General features: G+C 36.9%; 1 protein-coding gene and 1 non-coding gene across 2 annotated transcripts in view; one reads left to right on the top strand and one right to left on the bottom strand.

Moving 5' to 3' along the window:
- Nucleotides 1-24663, top strand: part of PIK3C2A (phosphatidylinositol-4-phosphate 3-kinase catalytic subunit type 2 alpha) — a 92636-nt gene that overhangs the window by 25173 nt on the left and 42800 nt on the right. The window contains exons 3-8 of the mRNA XM_008150990.3: nucleotides 7262-7365; nucleotides 11128-11285; nucleotides 14096-14216; nucleotides 15339-15450; nucleotides 16646-16725; nucleotides 16862-16925. Coding sequence (XP_008149212.2) covers nucleotides 7262-7365; nucleotides 11128-11285; nucleotides 14096-14216; nucleotides 15339-15450; nucleotides 16646-16725; nucleotides 16862-16925 — 639 coding nt within the window. The remainder of the gene's footprint in view (nucleotides 1-7261; nucleotides 7366-11127; nucleotides 11286-14095; nucleotides 14217-15338; nucleotides 15451-16645; nucleotides 16726-16861; nucleotides 16926-24663) is intronic.
- On the bottom strand, nucleotides 10055-10161 carry LOC114234959 (U6 spliceosomal RNA). The gene has a single exon (XR_003621140.2). It is a non-coding gene; the product is annotated as a U6 spliceosomal RNA (small nuclear RNA).

Below are 24663 nucleotides of genomic sequence, written 5' to 3'. Positions count from 1 at the left end.
TTTTTAAAAAATTCCAACAAGGAAGTAACCAAGTTCTGAATAGTAACATATATATTTAATGCTTACGGTATATTTATTAAAAATTTAGTATTGTGTTCCATCTAATTTTGGGGTAATGTGGCATGAACCTTGGACTTTTGTAGGCATAAAGCTTTCCCATATTCTTATAACTGCTTTACAATAATTCACAAAATGATTCACAAAATCATTTCACTGCTTTGAAATGATTCACAAAAACTTATCAGTACTGATAAGTTTTTGTGAATCATTTCAAATCTTCACTGCTTTCCTTAATCCCCTAATGAACCCTTTCCACCTCTCTTCTAGTAGATGACCTCATTACCTTTTTTTTTTTTTTATTGATTTTTTACAGAGAAGAAGAGAGAGGGATAGAGAGTTAGAAACATCGATGAGAGAGAAACATCGATCAGCTGCCTCTTGCATACCCCCCACTGGGGATGTGCCCGCAACCAAGGTACATGCCCTTGACCGGAATCGAACCTGGGACCCTTGAGTCCGCAGGCCGAAGCTCTATCCACTGAGCCAAACCGGTTTCAGCCCTTTTTTTTTTTTTTAAATGTTGAGGTCAAGGCTATCTTTGTATGTACTTGCCCACCTCAGATCTGCCCTTCTTTCTGGATTGAGGAAAGAGATAATTCCTTCCCTTTCCTGTTTCCTCAAAGTATTTTCTACCATTATTTTTTATAAGGGAATTTGTACTTACTGCCTTTCCAGTCTTTCTCTGTCCTCTATTGTTCTCATCATATTGCAGAAACTTATTTCTAGTAATATGACTATTAATTGCCAATCTAGTGACAGAATTCACTGTCCATCCCTTTTGTTTCATTTGCCAACAATTGACTACATGCTTTTTTTTAAACTTCTCTTCTGTTGCCCTAGTCATACTTCCTATTTTTCATCCTATGATCTTTGACTCCTTTTCTTTGTCTAGCTTCTAAACTTAGGCATTTGCCTAAAGTTTTGTTCTTGGCTGTCTTTAATATTTGTTATCTGTTTTCTCTTGTTTAGTGCTTTATTCTTTGGGCTCCAAGATACAGAATTTAAAAACTACTGGTTTAGACTTTCATAGTGATGTGACTCCGTGGGTCTTTGTGGTTGAGAGGCTGTGATGGTTAAGTTTATGTGTCTACTTGACTGTGCCATGGAGTGCTTAGGCATTTGGTCAGACATTCTGAGTGTCTGTCAGGATGTTTCTGGATGAGATTAATATTTGAATCAGTAGATTGAATAAAGGCATATTGTCTTTTCTAATATGAGTGGGACTTGTCCAATCAGTTGAAGGCCTGAATAAAACAAAAAGGCTGATCCTACTGCCCATGAGGAACTCTTCCTGTCTGACTGCCTTTGAGCTGGAACATGGATTTTTTTTCTGCCTTCAGATCCAAATTGAAACATCGGCTCTTACTGAATCTTGAGCCTGACAGATTCAGACTGGAGCCTTTGTCTCTCTTGGGTATCCAGCTTGCCAACTGTGGTCCAGTCTTGTCACTCTCTATAATTACATGATTTAATTTCATATAATAAATCAATCAATCTCTTCGTGTGTGTGTGAGAGAGAGAGATGTCCCAGCTTCGTTCCCAATGAGTGCAACCCTCAGCCTCCTAAAGAGACTGTCTCCTTTTGATGGAACTTGGACCCAAAACCCCTTTGGCTGGGATATTGCCCTCTCAGTGTTCCTGATGGAGGCTGACAGCGATTAGCAGACATAAATATCCCTGTAGGAAATTGCAGAAATTGGATGAATGATCCTCAAATCTAGATCTTTAGCTCTGGAATAGAATTTCTAGAATAAAATATTTCTAGATTATGATAAAAAATTTCTAAGCCTAATATATTTACTAGAGAACTCAGTATCTTCCACAACAGACTTTTCTTTGTTCCATATATTGGATAATAGCATGAGCAGTTATTATTGATTATCATTTGTCTCTTTCATTGAAAAATATTTGAGGCTATACATTGTGAGGTTTACAAATATTAATCATTTGCAGAACTCATCCTTAAAGAATTTGAGTTAGAAGAGGGAGACAGGCTGTGTGTGCACATAAATTGCAGTACAAAATACAAAGCCTTGAGTGCCACATAAAAGGGTGCAAGATCAGTGGAGAAAAGAGATACTTTGATGCTTCGGTTGTTTGAGTAGAGTGGAGAAGGATTGGGGGCAAGAGCTGAGAGACTATGTGTAAAATTAAAAAACAATTTTTTAAAAAGAGTGGAGAGCCCACCTGGTGTGGCTTGGTAATTGAGCATCAACCTATGAACCAGGAGGTCATGGTTCAATTCTTGGTCAGGACACATGCCTGGGTTGCAGGCTCAATTCCCTAGTAGAAGGCATGCAGGAGTCAGCCGATCAACGATTCTTTCTCATCATTGATGTTTCTATCTTTGTCTCCCTTCCTCTCTGAAATCAATAAAAATATACTTTTTTAAAAAAGAGTGAAGAAAAATAAAAATGCTAATGTTAATGTATGAGACAAAATCATTGGCAACCCAGCTATATTTTACTTTGTGGACAGAACTTTTGAGTTAACTTTCCAGAGCTTATTATTACCTTAATGTATGACTAGAGAGTTAGTTATTATAATCTATTTCTGTCACTGTCCATTGAAACTTATAACCTGCTTGAAAGAAAGGACCTAATTCATGAATGGCACTATAAAAAATGCAACATTTGATTTTTGAAAAATCTAGAAATGTCACTAAGGAGATTCAAAATCTGTTAAGTAAAACATGCAAAATAGTTAAAGAAGGAAAGATGATTATTGGGTCAAGCAAAAATAGAGGTTTTCTATAACATTGCTCCTGCAAAGGTTATATGTTGTTTTTCTCATTGCATTAATTTTTTTTCACCAGACTTGAGAGATAGGTTGGTATGTTAATTGAGTATGTGATTCTGAAGCTAGGCTACCTGGGTTGAGCTCTGTCTCTGAATATATTAGTTGTGTGACCTTATGTGAGTTAATTAACTTCTCTATACCTCATTTTTAAAAAATCTGTAAAATGGGGATAATAGTATCCACCTACTAGGACTTAGTTAGAAATAAATAATACATACATATCTACCAGTAAATTGCTTACAGCAGAGCCAGACATGTAATAAATTCTCAGTAATTGCTAAATATTTTTTCAATTGTGCTAAAATACAAGTAACAAAATTTACCATCTTGGCCTTTTTTAAGATTACAGTTCAGTGTTATTAAATACATTTATATTGTTGTGCAGCCATTACCACCATTTATCCTTATAACTCTTTTTACCTTGTAAAACTGAAATTCTATACTCGTTAAACAACTTCTCATTTTTCTTCACCCAAACTCTTGGCAACTACCATTATATATTTTCTCTTTTTCATTGTTGTTAATCCTCACCCGAGGATATTTTTCCATTGAATTTTAGAGAGTGGGAGAGAGAGGGAAAGACAGAGAGAAATATCAATGTGAGAGAAACACATTGATTGGTTGTCTCCTGCACGAGCCCCGACCAGAGTCCAGGTTGGGGAGGAGTCTGCAACCAAGGTACATGCCCTTGACTGAAATTGAACCTGGGACCCCTTTGGTCCACAGGCCGACGCTCTATCCACTGAGCCAAATCGGTTAGGGCCATTTTTGATTTTTGAATACTCTTAAGTGCCTCATGTAAGTGGAGCCATACAGTATTTTTTGTGTGTGACTAGCTTATTTCATTTAGCATAATGTCCTCAGGTCCATCCATGTTGTAGCATATTGCAGAATTTATTTTTTAAGGCTAAATAATATTCTGATTATTGGGTCAAGCAAAAATAGAGGTTTTCTATAACATTGCTTATCTGTTCATCTGTTGATGGCCACTTGGGTTGCTTCTACGTTTTAGCTATCTATAATAATAAAAGCATAATAGGCAAATCGACCGAACAGCTGAACAGTGGAATGACTATCCAGACGACCATGTTATGACACCCACTGGTGCCAGGCCAGCCAAGGCAGGTGCAATGCGATTTGTTGGGAGCCCCACCATTGCCCCATGATCGCCCCACAGAGGGAGGCCCAGGCTACCTGGCCGGTGGCGCTGTGGCAGGTGAGCGGGGCCTCCCTCTACGGGGCAATCAATCAAGGGGCTTCCAGACTGCAAGAGGGTGCAGGCCAGGCTGAGGGACACCCCCCTCCGCCCTCCCCCCCAGGGCACAAATTTCATGCACCGGGCCTCTAGTTGTAAATAATGCCACTATGAATATGGGTGTACTAATATCTCTTCAAGAACTACTCTCAAGTTTTCTGAGTATGTACTCCAAAATGAAAATGTGAGGTTATATGGTAGTTTTATTTTTAGTTGTTTGGGAAACCACCATATTGTTTTTCCACAGAGACTGTACCATTTTACATTACTACTAATAGTGCATAAGGATTCTTTTGTCTTCTCATCCTCACCAACATTTGTCTCCTGTGTTGTTTTTAAGAAAGTGTCTTTTTAAAAAAATTGATTTTAGAGAGAGAGGAAGGGAGAGGGATAGAAACATTGATGAGAGAGAGACCTCAATCAGCTGCCTCCTGCACACCTCCCACTGGGGATCGAGCCCACAACATGTGCCTTGACTGGGAATCGAAGCAAGGATCTCTTGTTCATGGGTTGACACTCAACCACTAAACCACACCATCCGGGCCATTCTAATAGTAGCCATGCTAATGGGTGTGAGGTGGTAAGTGACTTAACTTTTTTTTAGAGGAAGCAAAACATTCAACAAATTGAACCAATGGTTGAGTGCCTTCTGAACTAGATATAAAGTTCTACAAAAAGTATAAAATTCAGTAAAATTTGATTTTTATCTTTAAGGAGCTTTCACATTAGGAAAAATATTAAATAGGATATAATGATGCAGTGTTTGGTTCAGGCAAAGTAAGTACTTAAAGAGCTAGGAGGAAAGAATTGCTTCATACTGAGTAATATAAAAAGGCATTATAAATGAAGTGGCATTCTGTTAGACCTTAAAATTAGTAAGTTTTTGTTTTTTGTTTTTTACTGCTGAGGGAAATTTACGAGGAAGGCATTGAAGACAAAAGTTTCAGAGGGCAGGATAGCTCATTTGTGTTTTATTAGGAACAGGATATGATTCAAGCTAACTGGAACATAGAAATCATTTAGGAAGTTCTCAGAAAAATGATTGGATTAGGTTATGACAAGGTTGGAATGTCAGACCAAAGGATTTGTTAGAAACATCAAATATCAGTTTTTTAGGATAGTATGGTCTGTTTGCTCCAGTGCTTTTTTTCTGTAACACAAATTAGTGGATGTAATTGTTAAATATGAGATTGATGTCAGTATAATGGGGAAGTAGCATTAGTTCACACATGATCTTTACCAGCATATTAACATTTTAAAACAATCAAGAACAGACTTTCTGACAAAGAGAAAGTATTAGTAATATAAGAAAATATTAAGGAAAACTGAAAATCTTACAGAAGTGTTATTTAGTAAAAATGGTAGTTGGATAAGTAGCTTTAAGAATGGTTTCATATTCTACAATGTTAAGCTCTCTGGTGAAGCAGTTAATACATAAACTGTTGTGAAGACATTTTCTTTGCATTAATAACTTTGTTAATTGAAGAAATCTATAGTCTAGATGATATAAACGAGGAGGCAGGAACTCCAGGATAATGCTAGGTACAAATTTAAGTGGAGACTTAATTGTACTAGTATTTTTATAAGGTCTTTTTATTGTGTTAGTTGGGGTTTTGGTTATAAAGTTACAATGATTTTGAGTAATCAGCCTTAACTCTGTTTTTCCCATAAGCTTTGTTATTTTTAGTTGCAATTTTCTGGAACTCAAGACTTGTTTGTTCCCGAAATGCTCATATCACATTCTAGCAGAAAGGGCTCCGCCACGTTTTAAAAGAAGACAATTCGTGAAGGAATTATTGCCCTAAGTTTTCAGTTTAATTTTCTGACAAAATGTTTATTGAAATCTATTACAACTCTTGATGTTTATACCCGGTACTCTGATTCACTTACTTTTTAAAAAATATTTTTTTTTATTGATTTCAGAGAGGAAGGGAGAGGGAGAGAGAGATAGAAACATCAATGATGAGAGAGAAGCATTGATTGGCTGCCTCCTGCACTCCCCCAGCTAGGGATCAAGCCCGCAACCCAGGCATGTGCCCTTGACTGGAATCGAACCCAGGACCCTTCAGTCTGCAGGCCTTTGCTCTATCCACTGAGCCAAACTTGCTAGGACTGATTCACTTAATTTTTAATTGTTGAATGTTCTAATTCTAATTTTAATGGAAATTTACATTTAAAATTTGTGCCAAATTAAGTATTTTTATGTAGTAACCAAAATGCCTTTACTTATGAACTCTGCTATTTGGCTTTGCTTGGGTGGTGAATTTATCTCCTAAATGTTGCACACAAATTTCAATCAGACATAAACTTAACTTTTGAAGGACTATCGGGTTGTTTGTATAAGTTTATTATCATAGAAAATGTCCACTAACTCCTAGATCTCATGCTCTTGTGTAAAGAACCAGCTGCTTTGTTGGAATTGAAGGCCTAAGTTAAATACAGGGTGGAGCAAAAATAGGTTTACTGTTCGTATGGAAAATAATACAATAATTAATAAATAATAATACAAGAATAAACTCTGTTTTGTGTACTCACAACTGTAAACCTGCTTTTGCACCACCCTGTATATAGAATTCCTGGTTTATTAGGGAAGTCTCAAATAGGGTTCTCTCTTCATTTTCGTGAAATAAGGGCTAGTCCTTCAATTTCACTCAGCTGTTAAATTTGTGTTCATTTCAGGAAGAATTTGAGTGATAATGTTTTTAGCATTCCATTTTTTAAAATATATTGTTATTGATTTCAGAGAGGGAGAGAGAGAGATGGAAACATCAATGAGAGAGAAACATTAATCAGCTGCCTCCTACTGGGAATCGAGCAACCCAGGCATCTGCCCAATCGAACCGGGGAACTCTTGGTTATGGGTCAATACTCGACCCCTGAGCAACATCAGCCAGGCTAGCATTCCATTCTTACTAATCAACACAAAGAACAGCATCTTTCTACTTTTTGAGCAAATAAAACCAATGAACTTTAAAATAAAATTTAGTTGGCATTACTTTTATGGATAGAAAAGTCCATAATTTAAAACTGTTACTAATGTCATTTATTTTACCTCCATATCTTTGTAAAAATGTGTTTGTACTGTGCTGCTATTTAGCATTTTGGGGATCTTTTACTTTTAAAATAAAAATACTGTTTTGATTACAGAAAGACCCAAATGGGACCAGTAGTTTGCCAACTGGAAGTTCTCTTCTACAAGAAATTGAAGTGCAGAACGAGGAAGTAGCAGCTTTTTGTCAATCCATTACAAAGTAAGGAAATTTCTTTTCTAAATTAAATATTATTTTTTATTAAATGCTTGCTTAAAAGTTTATTGAAAATTAACTTAGTGCTAATAATTCTAAATTCTTTACGTTTTTAATCACTTTATTCCTGTGGCTTAAATTTTTATTTTATTTATTTACTTATTTATTTTTTAAATATATATTTTATTGATTTTTTACAGAGAGGAAGAGAGAGGGACAGAGAGTTAGAAACATCAATGAGAGAGGAACATCGATCAGCTGCCTCTTGCACACCCCCTACTGGGGATGTGCCCGCAACCAAAGTACATGCCCTTGACCGGAATTGAACCTGGGGACCCTTGAGTCCGCAGGCCGACGCTCTATCCACTGAGCCAAACCGGTTTCGGCTTAAAATTTTAATTGGAACATAAACAAACTACAATTGAACCTGTATTCTTATCTGTTACGTTTTTGAGTATTTAGAAGAAAGATTGAAGTCATGCTGTAGACGTCTGATAATCTATTAACCAGTGAAACTATGACTTAAACATTCAAGTTTCAGTACACTTAGATAATGCCTTTTTTTTTGTTGTTTTAGGGACACTTTATTTTGCTACATACTTTTCTAGCATTCAAAATATTGTCATACTTATGTAAGAGATAACAGGCGCCATTAGAGGAGCAAGTATATTTTCTGAAGGTTAAAAAAATGCATTTCTAAAACGTTCTTTTAATCTTAAATCTGCCTAATATTCTTTATAGATGAGGGAATTGAGACTCAGAGAAGTTACCTACCAAGCTTACCAAACTAGTCCTCTAGGTTTCTTTTGCCTCTGGTTCAGTGTGTTTTCTTTCCATTATATTACTGTATTAGCTGGACTTCCATTATCCTATATAATAAAAGGCTAATATGCAAATTGTCCCCTGGAGAATTTGACTGACTGTGAGTTCGACTGCTTGCTATGATGTGCGCTGACCACCAGGGGGTGGCGTGGAATGAAGGAAGGCCCCAGCTGGCTGGCAGCCAGCAGCCAGGGAAGGAAGGCCCCGGCCGGCAGCCCACAGCTGGCAGCCAAGGGAAGGAAGGCCCTGATCGGCCCTAATCAATAGCCAGGCCTAGGGACCCTTTCCATGCACGAATTTCGTGCACCGGGCCTCTAGTAAGTACTAAAAACCCATCTCAAACTAGTTTAAATCAAGAAAGATTATGTATTGGTTTACAAGCTGATATAGCAGAAAGAGGAAGGATGGGACAGAGCTACTATAAGTGACAGCCAGATCTAGGAATTCATATACTGTAAGGATCCCTCCTCCCTTTGGATTCTGTTTTCTAATTTTCTATCCTTCTGTCTTCCTTTTCTTCCACTGCAGATGAGGTTTTGAAGGCAGGAAATACAACCATGATAGGTTAGATTTCATAATCTAATGGTCTTGCTAGCAAAGACGAAATGGAGTCCTCTCAGCCAACACCAGATAGAAAAAGCCCTGAAAGGGAAAAGTGGAAGTGGCTAAGGGGATGAGATATGTTATCAAAAGAAGGGAAAGTAGATCACCACCATGGGAATTTATTCTGAATCCCATATTTTCCCCAGTGTGATTTGCTTTAAGCAAAGCAGAGTTTGGGATTTCCAGATAATTTTTGAGTAGGTACATTATTTTAATGTTACTTAATGGACTTAATATTCAACTAGATTTTCTAGAGTATTGGTAATATTTCATTAAAACTGTCTTTCTTTATGTTACCTTTTAACCAGAATTTCTTTTCTGCAGAATACTCTAGGGGGAAAAAAAGAAGAAAAATACCAGTAGAACCACCTTTTCTTCCCTGCAAAGATTACTCTTAACTGGATTTTTAAAACTCATATTTTTCACTGGGCATTTAAAATAGGAGACAATTTGGATGACTTAGTATGCAAATTGCATTTATTAGAAATTACCTATGCCATTATATCATCATGTTGGTGTGGTTAACAGTTTGGGAATAATCTTTTACTTTAGTGGTTTGGAAATACTCTGTTATGTGTTCATCTAGTCCCTTTAATTTTCTCCAGAAGTCCTGTGTGTTTTCTATGAAACTGTTGAATGACTATTGCATTTAATTTAAGAAATTAGGCTCTCTGTGATCTGCCTTTTCTCACTACTCGAATCTTTGAGTTATTTACAAAGACTACCAGTAATCTACAATGACTTTCTTTGGTCAAACATACATACATACATACATACATACATACATACATACATGCATTTATTTATTTATTTATTTATTATTTGTTTATTATTTATTTATTATTTTCCTCACCCAAGGGTATTTTTCCACTGATTTTTAGAGAGAGAGTGGAAGAGAGAGGGAAACACAGAGAAGCATTGATGTGAGAGAAACACATTGATAGGTTGCCTCCTGCATGCTCCCCAGCCTGGGGAGGAGCCTGCAACCAAGGTATGTGCCCGTGACTGGAATCGAACACAGGACCCTTTGGTCCGCAGGCCCACGCTCTATTAAAATGATTATTTTTTTATTTACACACACACACACACACACACACACACACACACACACACACACACACTCACACACTCACACACTCCCTGGCTTGTGTAATATGAAACCCCAAAATGAACTAAAGAAAGAATGAGTTCTTCTTGTAATTTTATTTTCTTCAGTAGAGTATGATTCCAACAAATATTTCAAAGTAGTAGAAAGCAGAAGTGCATTTTTTTTGTGTTTTTAGGCTTCACAAATGTGTGTGTGATCCTTGGACAAGGGCCATGCTAATCCTCTATGTATCATTCCAGTTTTAGTACATGTGCTGCCGAAGTGAGCACTGAAATAGAGGTGTTTTTGAAACCATATTCTAGGAACTTCTCTTGTTCCCCTGTGATCTGGGAGATTGAAGTCAGGAAGAGATGTCCCTTGAAGAAATGAATGGCTCTTTTTTTCCCTGTGACTTAATTGTTTTAATCTCTACAGAAGCAAATAGGCAGCACTTCCAGTATTCATTTCATTTATAGCTCTGTGAAAAAGGAGATGGGAAGATTGGAATTCATCTTCTAATTCCCAGAAAAATGTTAAAAAGAAGTCCCTTAGTTTAAAGAGGGCATCAAATCCTCTTTTGTCTTCTGATAACAGAAGTACTGTCTGGAGATGAGCTATACACCATGCTCGTATATTTAAATTTAAATGATATTGCTCCTCTGAGTATCTATGAATGTTATGAGTATTTTATAGGAAATTCCCTGCGTTTTAGAAATTACTTTGAGGAAATAAAGGCCTCATAGCACTATAAAATCCATTTTCTATATTTGTGTTTGTGTGTGTGTACTTTTAAATCATTGTCTAACAACCAGAAACAATGTGCAGGAAAAAGAACCTTAGAAAAAAGATGTTTTAAAAGACAACAAACCTTTTATTCCTCTGGCAGTTACAATTTAGGGCTGCATCACCTATATTATCAGTGTTAGTTAAAAATGTACCATTTTGTGTAATTATACTGTGTAGCAAAAGAATCTGAAACAGAGCACCTCATTTAATGCTATGTGTCCAGTTAATGTTGATAATGCTACCAAAGATATCCTGGCAGTACTTAATCTCTTTCCTTGAATTCCTTTGATTTAAAAGGCAAATTCTGGTATTTGGAGTTTTGACAGGGGTCCATTCATTGCAGCTCTCATGAGCTGCTCTAGAATTGAACAAAGGCACAGAATTGAATAGCTGTAAGCATGCAAAGCCTTGTTCAGAGCTCAAATAAATGCAGCTTAAAAAAAATTTAATTTCTTCTTTCTTGTGAACAGATTAAAGACCAACTTTCCATATACCAATCACTGCACAAATCCAGGCTATTTGTTAAGTCCAGTCACAGTGCAAAGAAACATATGTGGAGAAAATGCTAGTGTGAAGGTCTCCATTGAAATTGAAGGATTTCAACTACCAGTTACTTTTACATGTGATGGTAAGTTTGTAGTTCCCAACCATCCTGTTTTGCTCTGATTAGAGAGGAAATGTTTAAAATGTTAATTTTCATTCTCTTAAGAAACTAACTCTGTTATTAGTATTCTTTTTAAAAAAATGTGTGTGTGTGAATATGGTAAAATACTTAACATTCATTAGTTACTCTTTTCAAAAAGTTGGCATTTCATTTGGATACTTTCTTGGTTAGGACCACTGGGAAAACAGTTTACCTTCGTAATGACTGTACATATTTCTCTGAAAAATACTGATTAACTTTGGTTAATCAGTGGCTCTTGGCCAAGGCCCCAAAATATTAGATAAAAAGGCCAATAGATAGCTAATTAAATAGAAAATCAGATTTTTTTTATTTTTGTGTTTTATGGCAAGAAGAATGCTTGTTTATAAAAAACTGTCAGTGAAATTTAAATTCCAGTTATCTTGCTAAGCTCCTCTCTTCTAAGGCAGCGATTTTCAACCTTTTTTCATCCCATGGCATACATAAAAATATATTTTTTGCCAGTCTGCCCAAAAAAAGGTATAATTTTGATTCATTCACTCCAGATGACTATTGTTGTGTTGGTGGTTGTAATTTTTTATTTTTTCTTAAAAATTTTTATTGATTTCTTAGAGCAGTGGTCGGCAAACTGCGGCTCGTGAGCCACATGCGGCTCTTTGGCCCCTTGAGTTTTTAGCAAAGGCCAGCTTAGAAGTACCCTAATTAAGTTAATAACAATGTACCTACCTATATAGTTTAAGTTTAAAAAATTTGGCTCTCAAAAGAAATGTCAATCGTTGTACTGTTGATATTTGATTCTGTTGACTAATGAGTTTGCCGACCACTGTCATAGAGAAAGGGAGAGGGAGGAGAGATAAAAACATCAATGATGAGAGAGAATCACTGATGGGCTGCCTCCTGCACGCTCCCTACTGGGGATCGAGCCTACAACCTGGACATGTGCTCTTGACCGGAATCAAGCCCAGGACCCCTCAGTCTGCAGGCTGATGTTCTATCCACTGAGCCAAACCGGCTGGGGTGTCATTTTTTAAATTGACAATTTAAGGGAAAAGAGGTCAGTGTCTCTGACTAAATAGTCAGGTATGGCATGTTTTAAAAATTCTTGCAACACACCAGTTGAAAATCGCTGCTCCAAGGAGAAGATATTTCTCCTTTAGTTCTAAGTCTTCCTTCAAAATTTGATGTAGGAAATTTTTTGTTATAGTTTTAAAAACTTTTATTTTCTTTCATAGTTTATTGCTTTTCACAATGTATGTTATTTTAACAGGATTCCAATAGTAGAATAAGATCCTGTATTTCTATAGCACTTTGGCCTAAAAATTATGCCATTTTTTTCTTTAATGGTTATGACTAAGAATATGTCTAATATTGGATACTTTGTAGCTTTGTACTTTTCAAGGCCCTTTGAAAAAATCTGAAACAAAAATGTTAGCCAACTGTGAACAGTCATTCTTTAGTTTCTAAAGGAAGAATTATTCTTTTTAAATATACCTCATATTTTGGTTAGAAGAAACATTTAACTCTAAGTATGCAGTAAGAATTAATACTAAAATTGAAGGAAAATAAAACCAGTAGGTCTCTTGATTGAAATAAGCATGAGTATCAATGCTTACACATTGATAATAAATGTTTTAATTTGTATCACATTTTGATTTGCTATATCAAGATCTGATTGCTTAAAAAATTTTCAAGTGCCTAATGTTTGGTTCTTCATAAATGTGCACATTTATAATGTACATTTCTGTTAAGAAATGTAACCATATTATGATATAAATGGTTTGTATGTTCAAATGATACATGTTACCACATACTTAACTATTCAGAAATGTAGCCATTATATTAGATAGAGATTTTATGGCCTTTTTCTGCCAATCGGATAATTTTCATGAAGTTTTAATGTAATCAGTGTCTTCTAAATCGAACATAGGAGCTTGAAGTATAGATATAGGTTACTTTAAAGGTTACCTTTGTTTGAATGTGTTGTGATCTTAGTATCCAGCTGTTGCCCAGAATGATAATTGAACAATTCTTCCTACTTGTTAGATTTTTATTCTTTATCGGAAGATTTACCAGGCAAATGTCAAACATTTAAAATGGTGATTCTTTTTCTTAATGGTGGTTTAAATCATTGTTTGCTAGATACTGTTAAGTGTCATTTTTTTTTTTTTGGAAATGTCTGTAATAGGGAGGTAACTTGCTTAGCTTAGATCTGCCCTAAGATAGTAATCAGTAGCCACATGTGGTTATTGAGCACTTGAAACATGATTAATTTAGTTTGAGATGTGCTGTAAGTATAAAATACACACTGGATTTTAAGAGAATATAAGATATCAGAAATTTAAAAATCTTTTTTTTTTTTTTTTTATATTTTATTGATTTTTCACAGAGAGGAAGGGAGAGGGATAGAGAGCTAGAAACATCAATGAGAGAGAGACATCGACCAGCTGCCTCTGCACACCCCCCACCGGGGATGTGCCTGCAACCAATGTACATGCCCTTGACCGGAATCGAACCTGGGACCTTCCAGTCCGCAGACCAACGCTCTATCCACTGAGCCAAACCGGTTTCGGCAGAAATTTAAAAATCTTAATAGGTTAAGTAAAGCATTAAACTTGGCTTCGCCTATTTCTTTTTACCTTTTTCATTGTGGCTACTAGAAAATTTTAAATTATAGATGTGACATGCATTATATTTTATTACATAGTGCTGTCTTAGGTAATATGAAATACAATCTGAATAAATGTATACTTAGAGTTAAATAAGCAAAATGAAAATGATGACTAACTCTTTTACAGTGAGTTCTACTGTAGAAATTATTATAATGCAAGCCCTTTGCTGGGTGCATGATGACTTGAATGAAGTAGATGTTGGCAGCTATGTTCTGAAAGTTTGTGGTCAAGAAGAAGTACTGCAGAAGTAAGTTTATTCATTTAACTACTGAGCAACATCATTGGAAATTACATTTTTAACAGCTTAAATTAGAAAAATTTCAAGTTCAGTTTGTAATTCAATAATACATTGGGTCCTACTAAATTGATTAATTGTATCAATAAACTTGTATTGAGATTTATTTTGTCTAAGAAATCATGTCGGGCTAAGACAGAGGAGGGATTTCAGAGATAATTAAGACATGGTATTTCCCTTAAAAAGCTTATATTCTCAGCTCTGGCTGGGTAGCTCAGTTGGTTAGAATGTCATCCCAATATACCAAGGTTGTGGGTTCAGTCCCCAGTCAGGGCACATACAAGAGTCAAGCTGTGAGTGAATGCATAAATAAATGAAACAATAAATCTCTGTTTTTCTCCTCCCCCTCTCTAAAACCAATAAGTTAAAAAAATGTTTTTAAAAAGCACTTTAGTCTCAGATGGGAAGAGTAGTGGGCATTTGGTTGATAAGTGAATTTAATGTTTTCTTTCTGCAAAGGGTCACATCATTACAGACTCCATTTTCCTTTTGTAAGCATGCATTACTTATACACAGTGGTCTACTGTGATTTCTTTTTTTAAAATAGATTTTTATTGATTTCGGAGAGGGAGGAAAAGATAGAAACATCAATGATGAGAGAGAATCATAAATAGACTGCCTCCTGCACGCCCCCCACTGGGGATGGAGTTCGCAACCCGGACAAGTGTCCTGACCAGGAATTGACTGTGATCTCCTGGTTCATAGGTCAACGCTCAATCACTGAGCCACACTGTCTGGGTAATAATAATATGATCCAGGTAATAATCATATGAACCAGGTAATTATTGCATCTGGAATTTAGTCTAGTTAGTTATATTACAGGTTTCATTCTCTTAAGCTACTAAAAATGTCCTGTCCCTATTTTTATTTTCTTCATCTTTCTTTTTTTCCTTGATTCTTCTCAAGTGGAATTACTCCTCTACTTAAATGCTCACACTGGTTAAAAAGCTCTCTCTGTATGTTACCATTCTCTTTAATTTCTGATGCAGATACAATTTTGTATTTTACTCTCATCTCTATAATTTATAGTTTGAAGAAAAATAACATTGATGAATCATTAATATATTTTAACAGTAATCATTGCCTTGGAAGTCATGAACATATTCAAAACTGTCGAAAATGGGACGCAGAGATTAAACTGCAACTTTTGACCTTAAGCGCAATGTGCAAAAATTTGGCCCGAACAGTAAGTGTTTACCTTATAACTGCATTGCATTTAGTTAAATCTGAATACTGCTAATGAGCCAATTTGCAGTTTGTATATTCTCCAAGATTTCTGGATTGATCTGGAAATGATTTTTAATCATGGAGGTGTAGTAGCATTCTACTCAGAGTTGGGGACCTATATGAAAATCAAAGTGGAGAGATTAAAAATTTTATTTGTAATCGTTTTACACAAGAATGAAAACAGTAGGATCCAGCCAAGGAGAAATGAGGAAGAAGGAAAGATTTTGAATACTAAATATGGTTTTGGGGGAAAAAGAGATCTATATTGACCTTTGCACCAAACTGAGAAAAGTACATTATTTTTCACCAAATAAAAACTAATTCTGTGTTTTAAAGTACAGTACTTTCTTTGGAGCTTTAAGCAAAATAGCATGCAGAAAATGAGGCCATTTTATTACTGTATATACACTTGATGAATTTTAATGTCTAAGGAGAATTACTCATTTGGGGTGGGAAAATAATCAGTCATTTCTACGTTCTCTTCTTTATTTTCTTAAATTCTACTGTTGTGTTAGGTAGAATTTATTAATTGGGTGTAAACTATTTCACAAAATTCGGTACATTTTAGCAATCATTAGTAACTTCTCTTTTCAGTTTCTTAAGGAATGATATTATTGAGTATATTTGCATAGTAAGGACTTATGGTAGGAGAGACCAGTATTTCATTTATTGGGGGGTTAGGTGGAGGGAAACTTGATAATCATTAGAAAGAAAATGCAGAAATTCAAAGATCTCTTCCCCATCTGGCTCTCACTCTACCTTCATTTGGCTGTCAGCCATCTTTAAAAGTATTTTTAGCTTCTTAGTCTCTGTATAGAACAGAAGTAGTTTTTGCTTTGGGAGCTATTTATATATAAAAAATTAGACTTAAAAGAATTTATGTTTATCCATTTAAAAATGTTTTAGAGTGTTGGGGGGCGGGTACTGGGGGGATAAGGACACCTATGTAATACCTTAACCAATAAAGAAAAAAAATGTCTTAGGGTATTGATTCACTGTTTTGGAGTCCATTATAAATAATATTTTAGCCTCAGTTCTGAAAAATCACTTTAGTTGCAAGAATAGTACATTCAACCATATTTAATTTGGCAATAGAAAGACCAAAGAATGGATTTGATTTTTTGGTAAACATTTGTGTATATATATTTGTTTAGGCAGAAGATGATGAAACACCTGTGGATTTAAACAAACACCTGCATCAAATAGAAAAACCTTATAAAGAAGTCATGACAAGGTGTGGCATCTAAAGCATTAATTGCAGGTTTTCAAACTTTGCTTTTGGATGTGAATACATTGATTTTGGTAAATAAAACAGTCATTTTTGTATATAGTTTCCTTCAGCCACAATAACTAACTGTTCTTTATTTCAGACACCCTATTGAAGAACTTTTAGATTCTTATCACAGCCAAGTGGAGCTGGCTCTTCGAATTGAAGTACGTCTAAATTCACAGTTAGGCATGATGACTTAAAGATTCTTGTCTCTGTCCTCTTTTAAATACTAGTGTTGGCTTTGGATAAAATGTTTACGAAGGGCTACTTAAACTATATTCTTGACGTTGATGTTTGATGACTTGTTTTCTGACCCATCTTATTAACAAAAGTTGTTAATAATGCTGAGTCAACATGTCTATTCTCACTTCAGCTTTATTACTAAGAGGAACCTTCAGTTCAATTCAAACCATTTATTGAATGCTTACTATATGCTAATTATTGGAGTTATGAAAGACCTAGTCCCCATCTACCAGGGATTTGAAACTAGTGATGGGGGATTTAAACAAAATTTTAATATTAAATGTAAAGTAGAGGTATGGGAGATCAGAGAAGGACATGTCTCTCTACTTAAGGGTACAGGGAAGGCTTCTAAGAAGGGATGTTGCCTGAGCCACCTCTTAAACAGCATGAGTTAGGGAAAAGAAGATAGTTGGGAAGGGCATGTGAACAAAAGCACACAGGTATGATACATATGTTGGAAGTATAAGCACTTATGTAATAGAGTACAAAATGTGAAGTGAAGATGACATTGGAGAAAGCTAGACATAAGTTACCACCTTATAATGCATGCTAAAGAGTTTTTATCCTCTAGATCAGGGGGCTATATCTAGTCTACTTCCTATTCTTGTAAATAAAATCTTTTTTGAAACACAGCCATATCCATTTGTTTATATAATTTTCTATGCTTGCATCTATGCTCAAATACTAGAGTTGAGTAGTTAGGACAGAGCTTGTATATCTTGCAAAGCCTAAACTATTTACTTTGCCAATTTACAGAAAAAGTTTGCTAATCTCTGCTAGCCATTTATGGTATTTTTAGCTGAGAATAGGAAGTGGGGTGGGGTGGGATGTGGTGTGTGACATGGTTAGTCCTGAGCTCTGAAGTCACTCAGCCTATACTGTGGAGATTAGATTTAGGGTTGGCAAACTTGGTATAGTAGTATAGGAATGCTACTTAGGAAGGTTTTGTTTGTATAGTAGTCCAAATGAAAAATAATGAGTATGGGGAAGGTTGAAAAGGAGGGAACTGATTAATAATACTTAGGAGATAAAATTTGTAAGGTTTTTAAAAAAATATATTTTTATTGATTTCAGAAAAGGAGAGAGAGATAGAAATATCATTATCAATGATGAGAGAGAATCATTGATCGGCTGCCTCCTGCATGCCCCCCAATGGGGACCGAGCCTGCAACCTGGGCATGTGCCCTTGACTGGAATGGAACCCGAGATCCTTCAGTTCACAGGCCAACGCTCTATCCACTAAGCCAAACCAGCTAGGGCAGTAAGGTTTTGACAGGTAATGAGGTAGAAGAAGAAATAGTGTCGGGTAACTTCCATATTTCTAGCTAGTAGTACATTCTTATCAGCATACTAGAAGCCCGCTGCACAAAATTTGTGCAAGAGTAGGCTTTCCTTCCCCTGGCTGCCAGCACTGTCTTCCCTTTGGCACCCGGGACCTGAGCTTCCCTCGCAGCCCCGGCTTCGTCCAGAAGGTCGTCAGGAAGGACTTCCTGGTTTAATTAGCATATTACGCTTTTATTATTATAAGTACACATCTTCATTTATTCAATAAATGTTTACTGAGTATCTCCTCATTGCGAAGAACTGTTGTAGTTGCTAAGGATACGGGAGTGAACAAAAGAAACTGTAATCCCTTCCCTTTAATTCTAGTTGGAGGAGACAGACAATAAAATATACTAACAAAGTATATGTGATATCAGGTAGTAAGTGATACAGAGAAAAATAAAGGAGGAGAGTAATGTTGCAATTTCAAATAAGGTAATCAGAGAAGGCCTCATTGAGAAGATGATTTGAGTAAAGTTCTGAAAGAGTAGAGAAAGAAATTACTGATTATCTGGGGGAGAGGAGTGTTTTTAGTATATTTAAGGTCCACCAGGTCTTTATAGCTGGAATAGAATGAGAGAGGAAGGCAAGAGTGGAAATAGATCAATTAAGAAAATGTTTTGCTAGCCTCAGGAGAGATGATGATTGCTTGGACCAGGGTGATTATAGTAGAAGTGGTAAGGGATTGAATTCTGTGATGTATTTTGAAGTTTATGCTAGGATGATTTACCCATAGGTTGGATGAGGAACATAAGAGAGAGAGTAAGAGGGAAAGGGAAGGAGGGAGGGAGGAAGGGAGATTGAAAGAAGAGAGAGCGCACGCACAGAGCGAGCATTTGGAACTTTGGAATTGCCTTTTAGTGAGATGTTGAAAATTGTAAAAAGAGAAGTTTGGGCGAAAGATCTGGTACTCAGTTTTGGACATTATGTTTGATATGACTATTATTCATCTAAATAGTGATGTTGAGTAGACAGTTGGATATAAATCTGGAATTTAATGGAGGAGGTCCAGGCTGGAGATGATGATAACTTGGGAATCATCATACTATAAGTGGTATTTTTCAGCGATACGACTGGATGAGATGATCATTGCAGGTAGAGGGAAAAACAACAACAACAAAAAAACAAGATATAGGACTGAGTTCTGGATATCTCTCCCATCTTGAGTAAAGTTCACATTTCCCTGCAGCAGCCACCCCACTTCTCTATTCTCCTTGCAGCAGAACTCTTGAAAGTTAGTCTGTTTTGCTGCTTTCACTTCCTCTCTTCCCATTCTCTTATGAACCCTCTCCAGTCAAGCTTTCAATCTTAGCACTTCCCCAAAACTGCACTTATTAGTCTTTATTTTTCTCAAATTTTCTATAGTGTTTGATGGAGTTGATTGTTTCTTCCTTCTTAAAATACTCACATGGCCTCTGTGATATCACTTTCTTGGTCTCCTACTTGCAATGTCTGCTCTGTTCTCACTCTTACCTGTGCCTTTCTCCTGACCTTATCTTCCTGACCTCTAAACATTAGAATGCCTCAGCTCATTCAAGTTCCTCTTCTCTTCTCTATCACATCCTTGGTGATCTAACTTAATCTCATGTCTTTAAATATCCTACATATGCTCATGGTTCAAATTTATATCTCCAGACTTAACCTCTTCCCTCAACTCCAAATTCAAATATCTATTACTTGACATCTCAAATTTAAGATTTAGAAAACTGAATTTTTTATATTATCCTTCATATTTATTTATCACAATCCCCCTTCTTAATAAATGGCAACTCTGTCCTTTCATTTGCTCACACCAAAATCTTGGAATCATATTTGATTTCTTAGGAAAAGGATCTTTCACATCTCACATTCATCTAATTCCTGCCTTTTCTACCTTAAAAATATTAAGAATAACCACTTTTTATCACTATCAAAGCTACACTCCTCGTCAATTACAATACTTATAATAGTTTCTTTACTGTTCTCTTAGCTTCTATCTTTGTATAGCCTGTATTACACAGGCAACCAAAATGATAGTTTAAAAAATAAGTCATGCTCTGGCTGGTGTGGCTTAGTTGGTTGGAGCATCGTCCTGGGCACCAGAAGGACATGGGTTCGATTCCCAGTCAGGTCAATAAACAAACAAACAAATAAATAAACAAAAATAGGTCACTAAATCAATGTGGTATCTTGGATTGTATCCTGGAAGAGGAAAAGAAAATCAGTGAGAAAACTGGTGAAATCTGAATAAAGTCTATAGTTTAGTTAATAGTAATGTAACCAGTGTTAATGTCTTAATTTTGACAAATGTAACATGGATATGTAAGAAGTTAAACTAGCTTCCTTTAATGCTATACAATTTTTGCAGCTTTTCTATAAATATAAAATTATTACAAAATAAAAGGTTTATTTTAAAAATAAGTACAGGGGGAGAGAAACCAAGATGGCGGCATAGGTAAATACCTGAACTGCTGCCTCGCACAACAGTTTCAAAACTACAACTAAAAGATAAAACAGACATCATCCAGAACCACAGGAAGGCTGGCTGAGTGGAAATTCTACAACTAGAAGGAAAGAAAAGCACACTGAGACTCAGAGGAGCTGCAGAAGGCAGAGGTACGGAGGCACGTGTGTGCAGAGAGGTCTGGCAACTGAGTACACGGCTGGCTTTCTCAATCAGGAGGGAGACAAAAGCTCCCAACTGCTCTGAACTCCAGTTCCGGGTGAGACTGAGGAGAAACTGGACTGTCTGGCAGTGGGCGAAACTCGAGGGTGGCTTTCTCTCAGAGGTGCTTGCAGTGATTACCGCAGGACACTGAGACCCGGGGGCCTCTTAGGGCAGGACTGATGGGAAGCCATTGCTGTTTGCTCCACCCTGAGATCCCGCCCCACGAAGTCAATGCTGTTTGCTCTGCCCTGAGACTCCATCCCATCCAAGCTGAGTGCAGAGGCTTTTGCGTATGAATGGTCTGGTCCTTTGAATTCTAAACTTACCTAACAAACTACAGCTGAGTCAGTGAGATCCAGGACATCCAAAAGAAGGTCCAAGACCCACAGCATCTTGCATTGCTTCACAGCTGGGCCTCATATGGGCGCCTCCAAAACCCAAACAAAGAAGAGGAATCTGCAGATCTCTCTATAGCTCCTGATGGTGGCCTCAGGCAGAAGCTAAATTAGCACCTCCTTGGAGATCCAAGAGCCAGTGTACCCAGGGGTCAGAGGAGGACCATCCAGATTACAACTCCTCAGATCCTTAAGCGACACACTCGGGGCAGACTCAGTGAGCACCAAAGCCCCACTGAAGCAAGTCTTGTCTCATAAGGGTGTCTCCAGCACAGAAGTTCTCTCATCGCAAACACAGCTGATCCTCACAGCCAATTGGCCTGGAGGTCAATTCCTCCCAGTGATAGCAATAACCACCAAGGCTAACTACAACAAGACTGTGCACACAGCCCACAAAGGGGTGCACCAAGAGTGTCCACCTCAGGTAACTGGGGAGGCTGAGCCACTGGGCCCTATAGAACACCCAACACACAAAGCCACACTATCAATTTAGGGAAGCAGCCAAAATGTAGAGACAAAGAAACAGTCACAAATGAAAGGAATGGAGGAAATCAAACGACTGGAGATAGAGTTCAAAACCACGGTTATAAGGTTTTTCAAGAATTTTCTAGAAAAGGCTGATAAATTTAGTGAGACCCTCAAGGATATGAAAAAGGACCAACTAGAAATTAAGCATACACTAAATAAGCATACACTAAATTAAGCATACACTAAAATAAAAAATAATATGCAGAGATCCAGCAGCAGACAAGAGGATCATAAGAATCAAGTCCAAGATTTGAAATACAAAGAAGCAAAAAACACCCAACCAGAAAAGCAAAAAGAAAAAAAAATCCAAAAATATGAAGATAGTGTAAGGAGCCTCTGGGACAACTTTAAGCTTACCAACATCCGAATTATTGGGGTGCCAGGAAAAGAGAGCAAGATACTGAAAACCTATTTGAAGAAATAATGACAGAAAACTTACCCCACCTGGTGAAAGAAATAGATTTACAAGTCCAGGAAGCCCAGAGAACCCCAAACAAAAGGAATCCAAAGAGGACCACACCAAGACACATCATAATTAAAATGCCAAGAGCAAAAGACAAAGAAAGAATATTAAAAGCAGCAAGAGAAAAACAGTTAGTTACCTACAAGGGAGCACCCATACAATTGTCAGCTGATTTCTCAACAGAAACTATGCAGGCCAGACGGGACTGGCAAGAAATAGTCAAAGTGATGAATAGCAAGAACCTACAACCAAGATTACCCAGCAAAGCTATCATTCAGAATTGAAGGTCAGATAAAGAGCTTCACAGATAAGAAAAGGCTAAAGGAGTTCATCACCACCAAACCAGTATTACATGAAATGCTGAAAGGTATTTAAGAAGAGGAAGAAGAAGAAAAAGGTAAAGATAAAAATTATGAACAACAAATACATATCTACCAACAAGTGAATCTAAAAATCAAGTGAATAAAAAATCTGATGAACAGAATATAATAGAATCAGGGACATAGAAAGGGAGTGGACTGACAATCCTCGGGGGGAAAGGGATGTGGGGGGTAGCAGAAGAGACTGGACAAAAATCATACACCTGTGGATGAGGACAGTGGGGGGGCGGGTTAGGGCAGAGGGTGGGGTGGGAACCAGGTGGAGGAGACTATGGGGGGAAAAAAGAGGAACAATTGTAATCTGAACAATAAAGATTTATTTTAAAAAATAAGCACAGGAAACAAATGTAAAATAAAAGAAAATGAAAGCTAACAGTACTTTGAAAAGATTAATACAATGTACAAACCTTTTAAAAATGTTAAGTTGTGCCACTCTTTTGCTCAAAAATTTGTTTGCTATCTCAGTAAAATTCAAAGCCCTAATTGTGGCTTCAAGGTTCTATGCATTCTGACCCACTACCTCTCTGATCTGGCCTCCTACTCCTTTCCTCCTTTGTTCTGGTTGATCTGCAGGTGTGCTCCCCAACTGGGCCCCTTGTATTTGTTCCCTCTTTTTTTTTTTTTTTTTTTTTTTTTTTTGTTAATCCTCACCTGAGGGTATTTTTCCATTGATTTTTAGAGTGTGGAAGGGAATGAGGGAGGGGGCAGAGAGAGGAACATTGATATGAGAGAGGCACATGGTTTGGTTGCCTCCCACACATGCCCTGACCGGGGCTGGGGGATTGAACCTGCAACCCAGGTACGTGCCCTTGACTGGAAATCGAACCCAAGACCCTTCTGTATGCAAGCCAGTGTGCTAGTCATTGAGCAACATTGGCCAGGGCTACTTCCCATATTTTTTATAGCTTTATTGAGATGGAATTTATATACCATAAAATTTACCCATTGGATGTGTACAACTCAGTGATTCTTTTAGTAAATGAATAGAGTTGTATAATTATCACAATCCAATTTTAGAACATTTTCATCTCTCCCAAAAACTCTCCATGTGCTACTTTGCAGTCATTCCCCATTCCCAGCCCCAAACAACTACTGTTCTGGTTTCTGTTTCAATAGATTTGCCACTAATGGAGATTTCATGTAAATGGAATCATGCACTATGTAATCTTTTATATCTGATTTATTTCTCATACCATACTATTTTTAAACTCTACCCATGTTGTAGTATAGAAGTTGTAGGTTGTATCCATAGTTCTTTTTTATTCTAACTTTTTAAAGTTTTTAAATGTTTTTTAATGATTTCCAGAGGAAGGGAGAGGGAGAGAGAAATAGAAATATCAATGATGAGAGATAATCATTGATCAGCTGCCTCCTGCATGCCCCACACTAGGGATCAAGCCTGTAACCCGGGCATGTGCCCTAACTGGGAATTGAACTGTGACCTCCTGGTTCATAGGTTGATGCTCAACCACTGAGCCACACTGGCCAGGCAAAATTAGGAACTCTTGAATCTGTATGGTTGTGAGATTTTGTTAGAAGCTGTCTGGTAGAAGAAGCAGAGAAGTTTCAGAGCTCAAATAACATGCTTTGTCAGAATGAGGGTGCGAGGGCTAGAAGCAAAGGAGATTGTGATCAGAGTATGACATTGTAGGTAAGATTTTGATAGCGTGCAGTTTTGGGGTTAAAGATACTGTTAGTTTTCCACACAGACATTTATGTAACTGAAGGTTATAGGATATAGGGTGGGATAGAAAGTCAGATAAATATTCAGAGCAAAAATTTGGCATGCAGTGGGGGAGGTGACCACATGTCAGTGGCAAGGCAGATCACTCAGGGGCCAAATCAGGAGACAGAAATTATATAATTATTTGAACAGGGAAATTTAGTAAAAGGTAGTTAATTACTATAGGGGGTTAAAGAGGA

Source organism: Eptesicus fuscus, chromosome 13 (assembly GCF_027574615.1).
Source record: "Eptesicus fuscus isolate TK198812 chromosome 13, DD_ASM_mEF_20220401, whole genome shotgun sequence".
Taxonomy (NCBI): Eukaryota; Metazoa; Chordata; class Mammalia; order Chiroptera; family Vespertilionidae; genus Eptesicus; species Eptesicus fuscus.
This window is presented reverse-complemented; position numbering and strand designations above follow the sequence as displayed.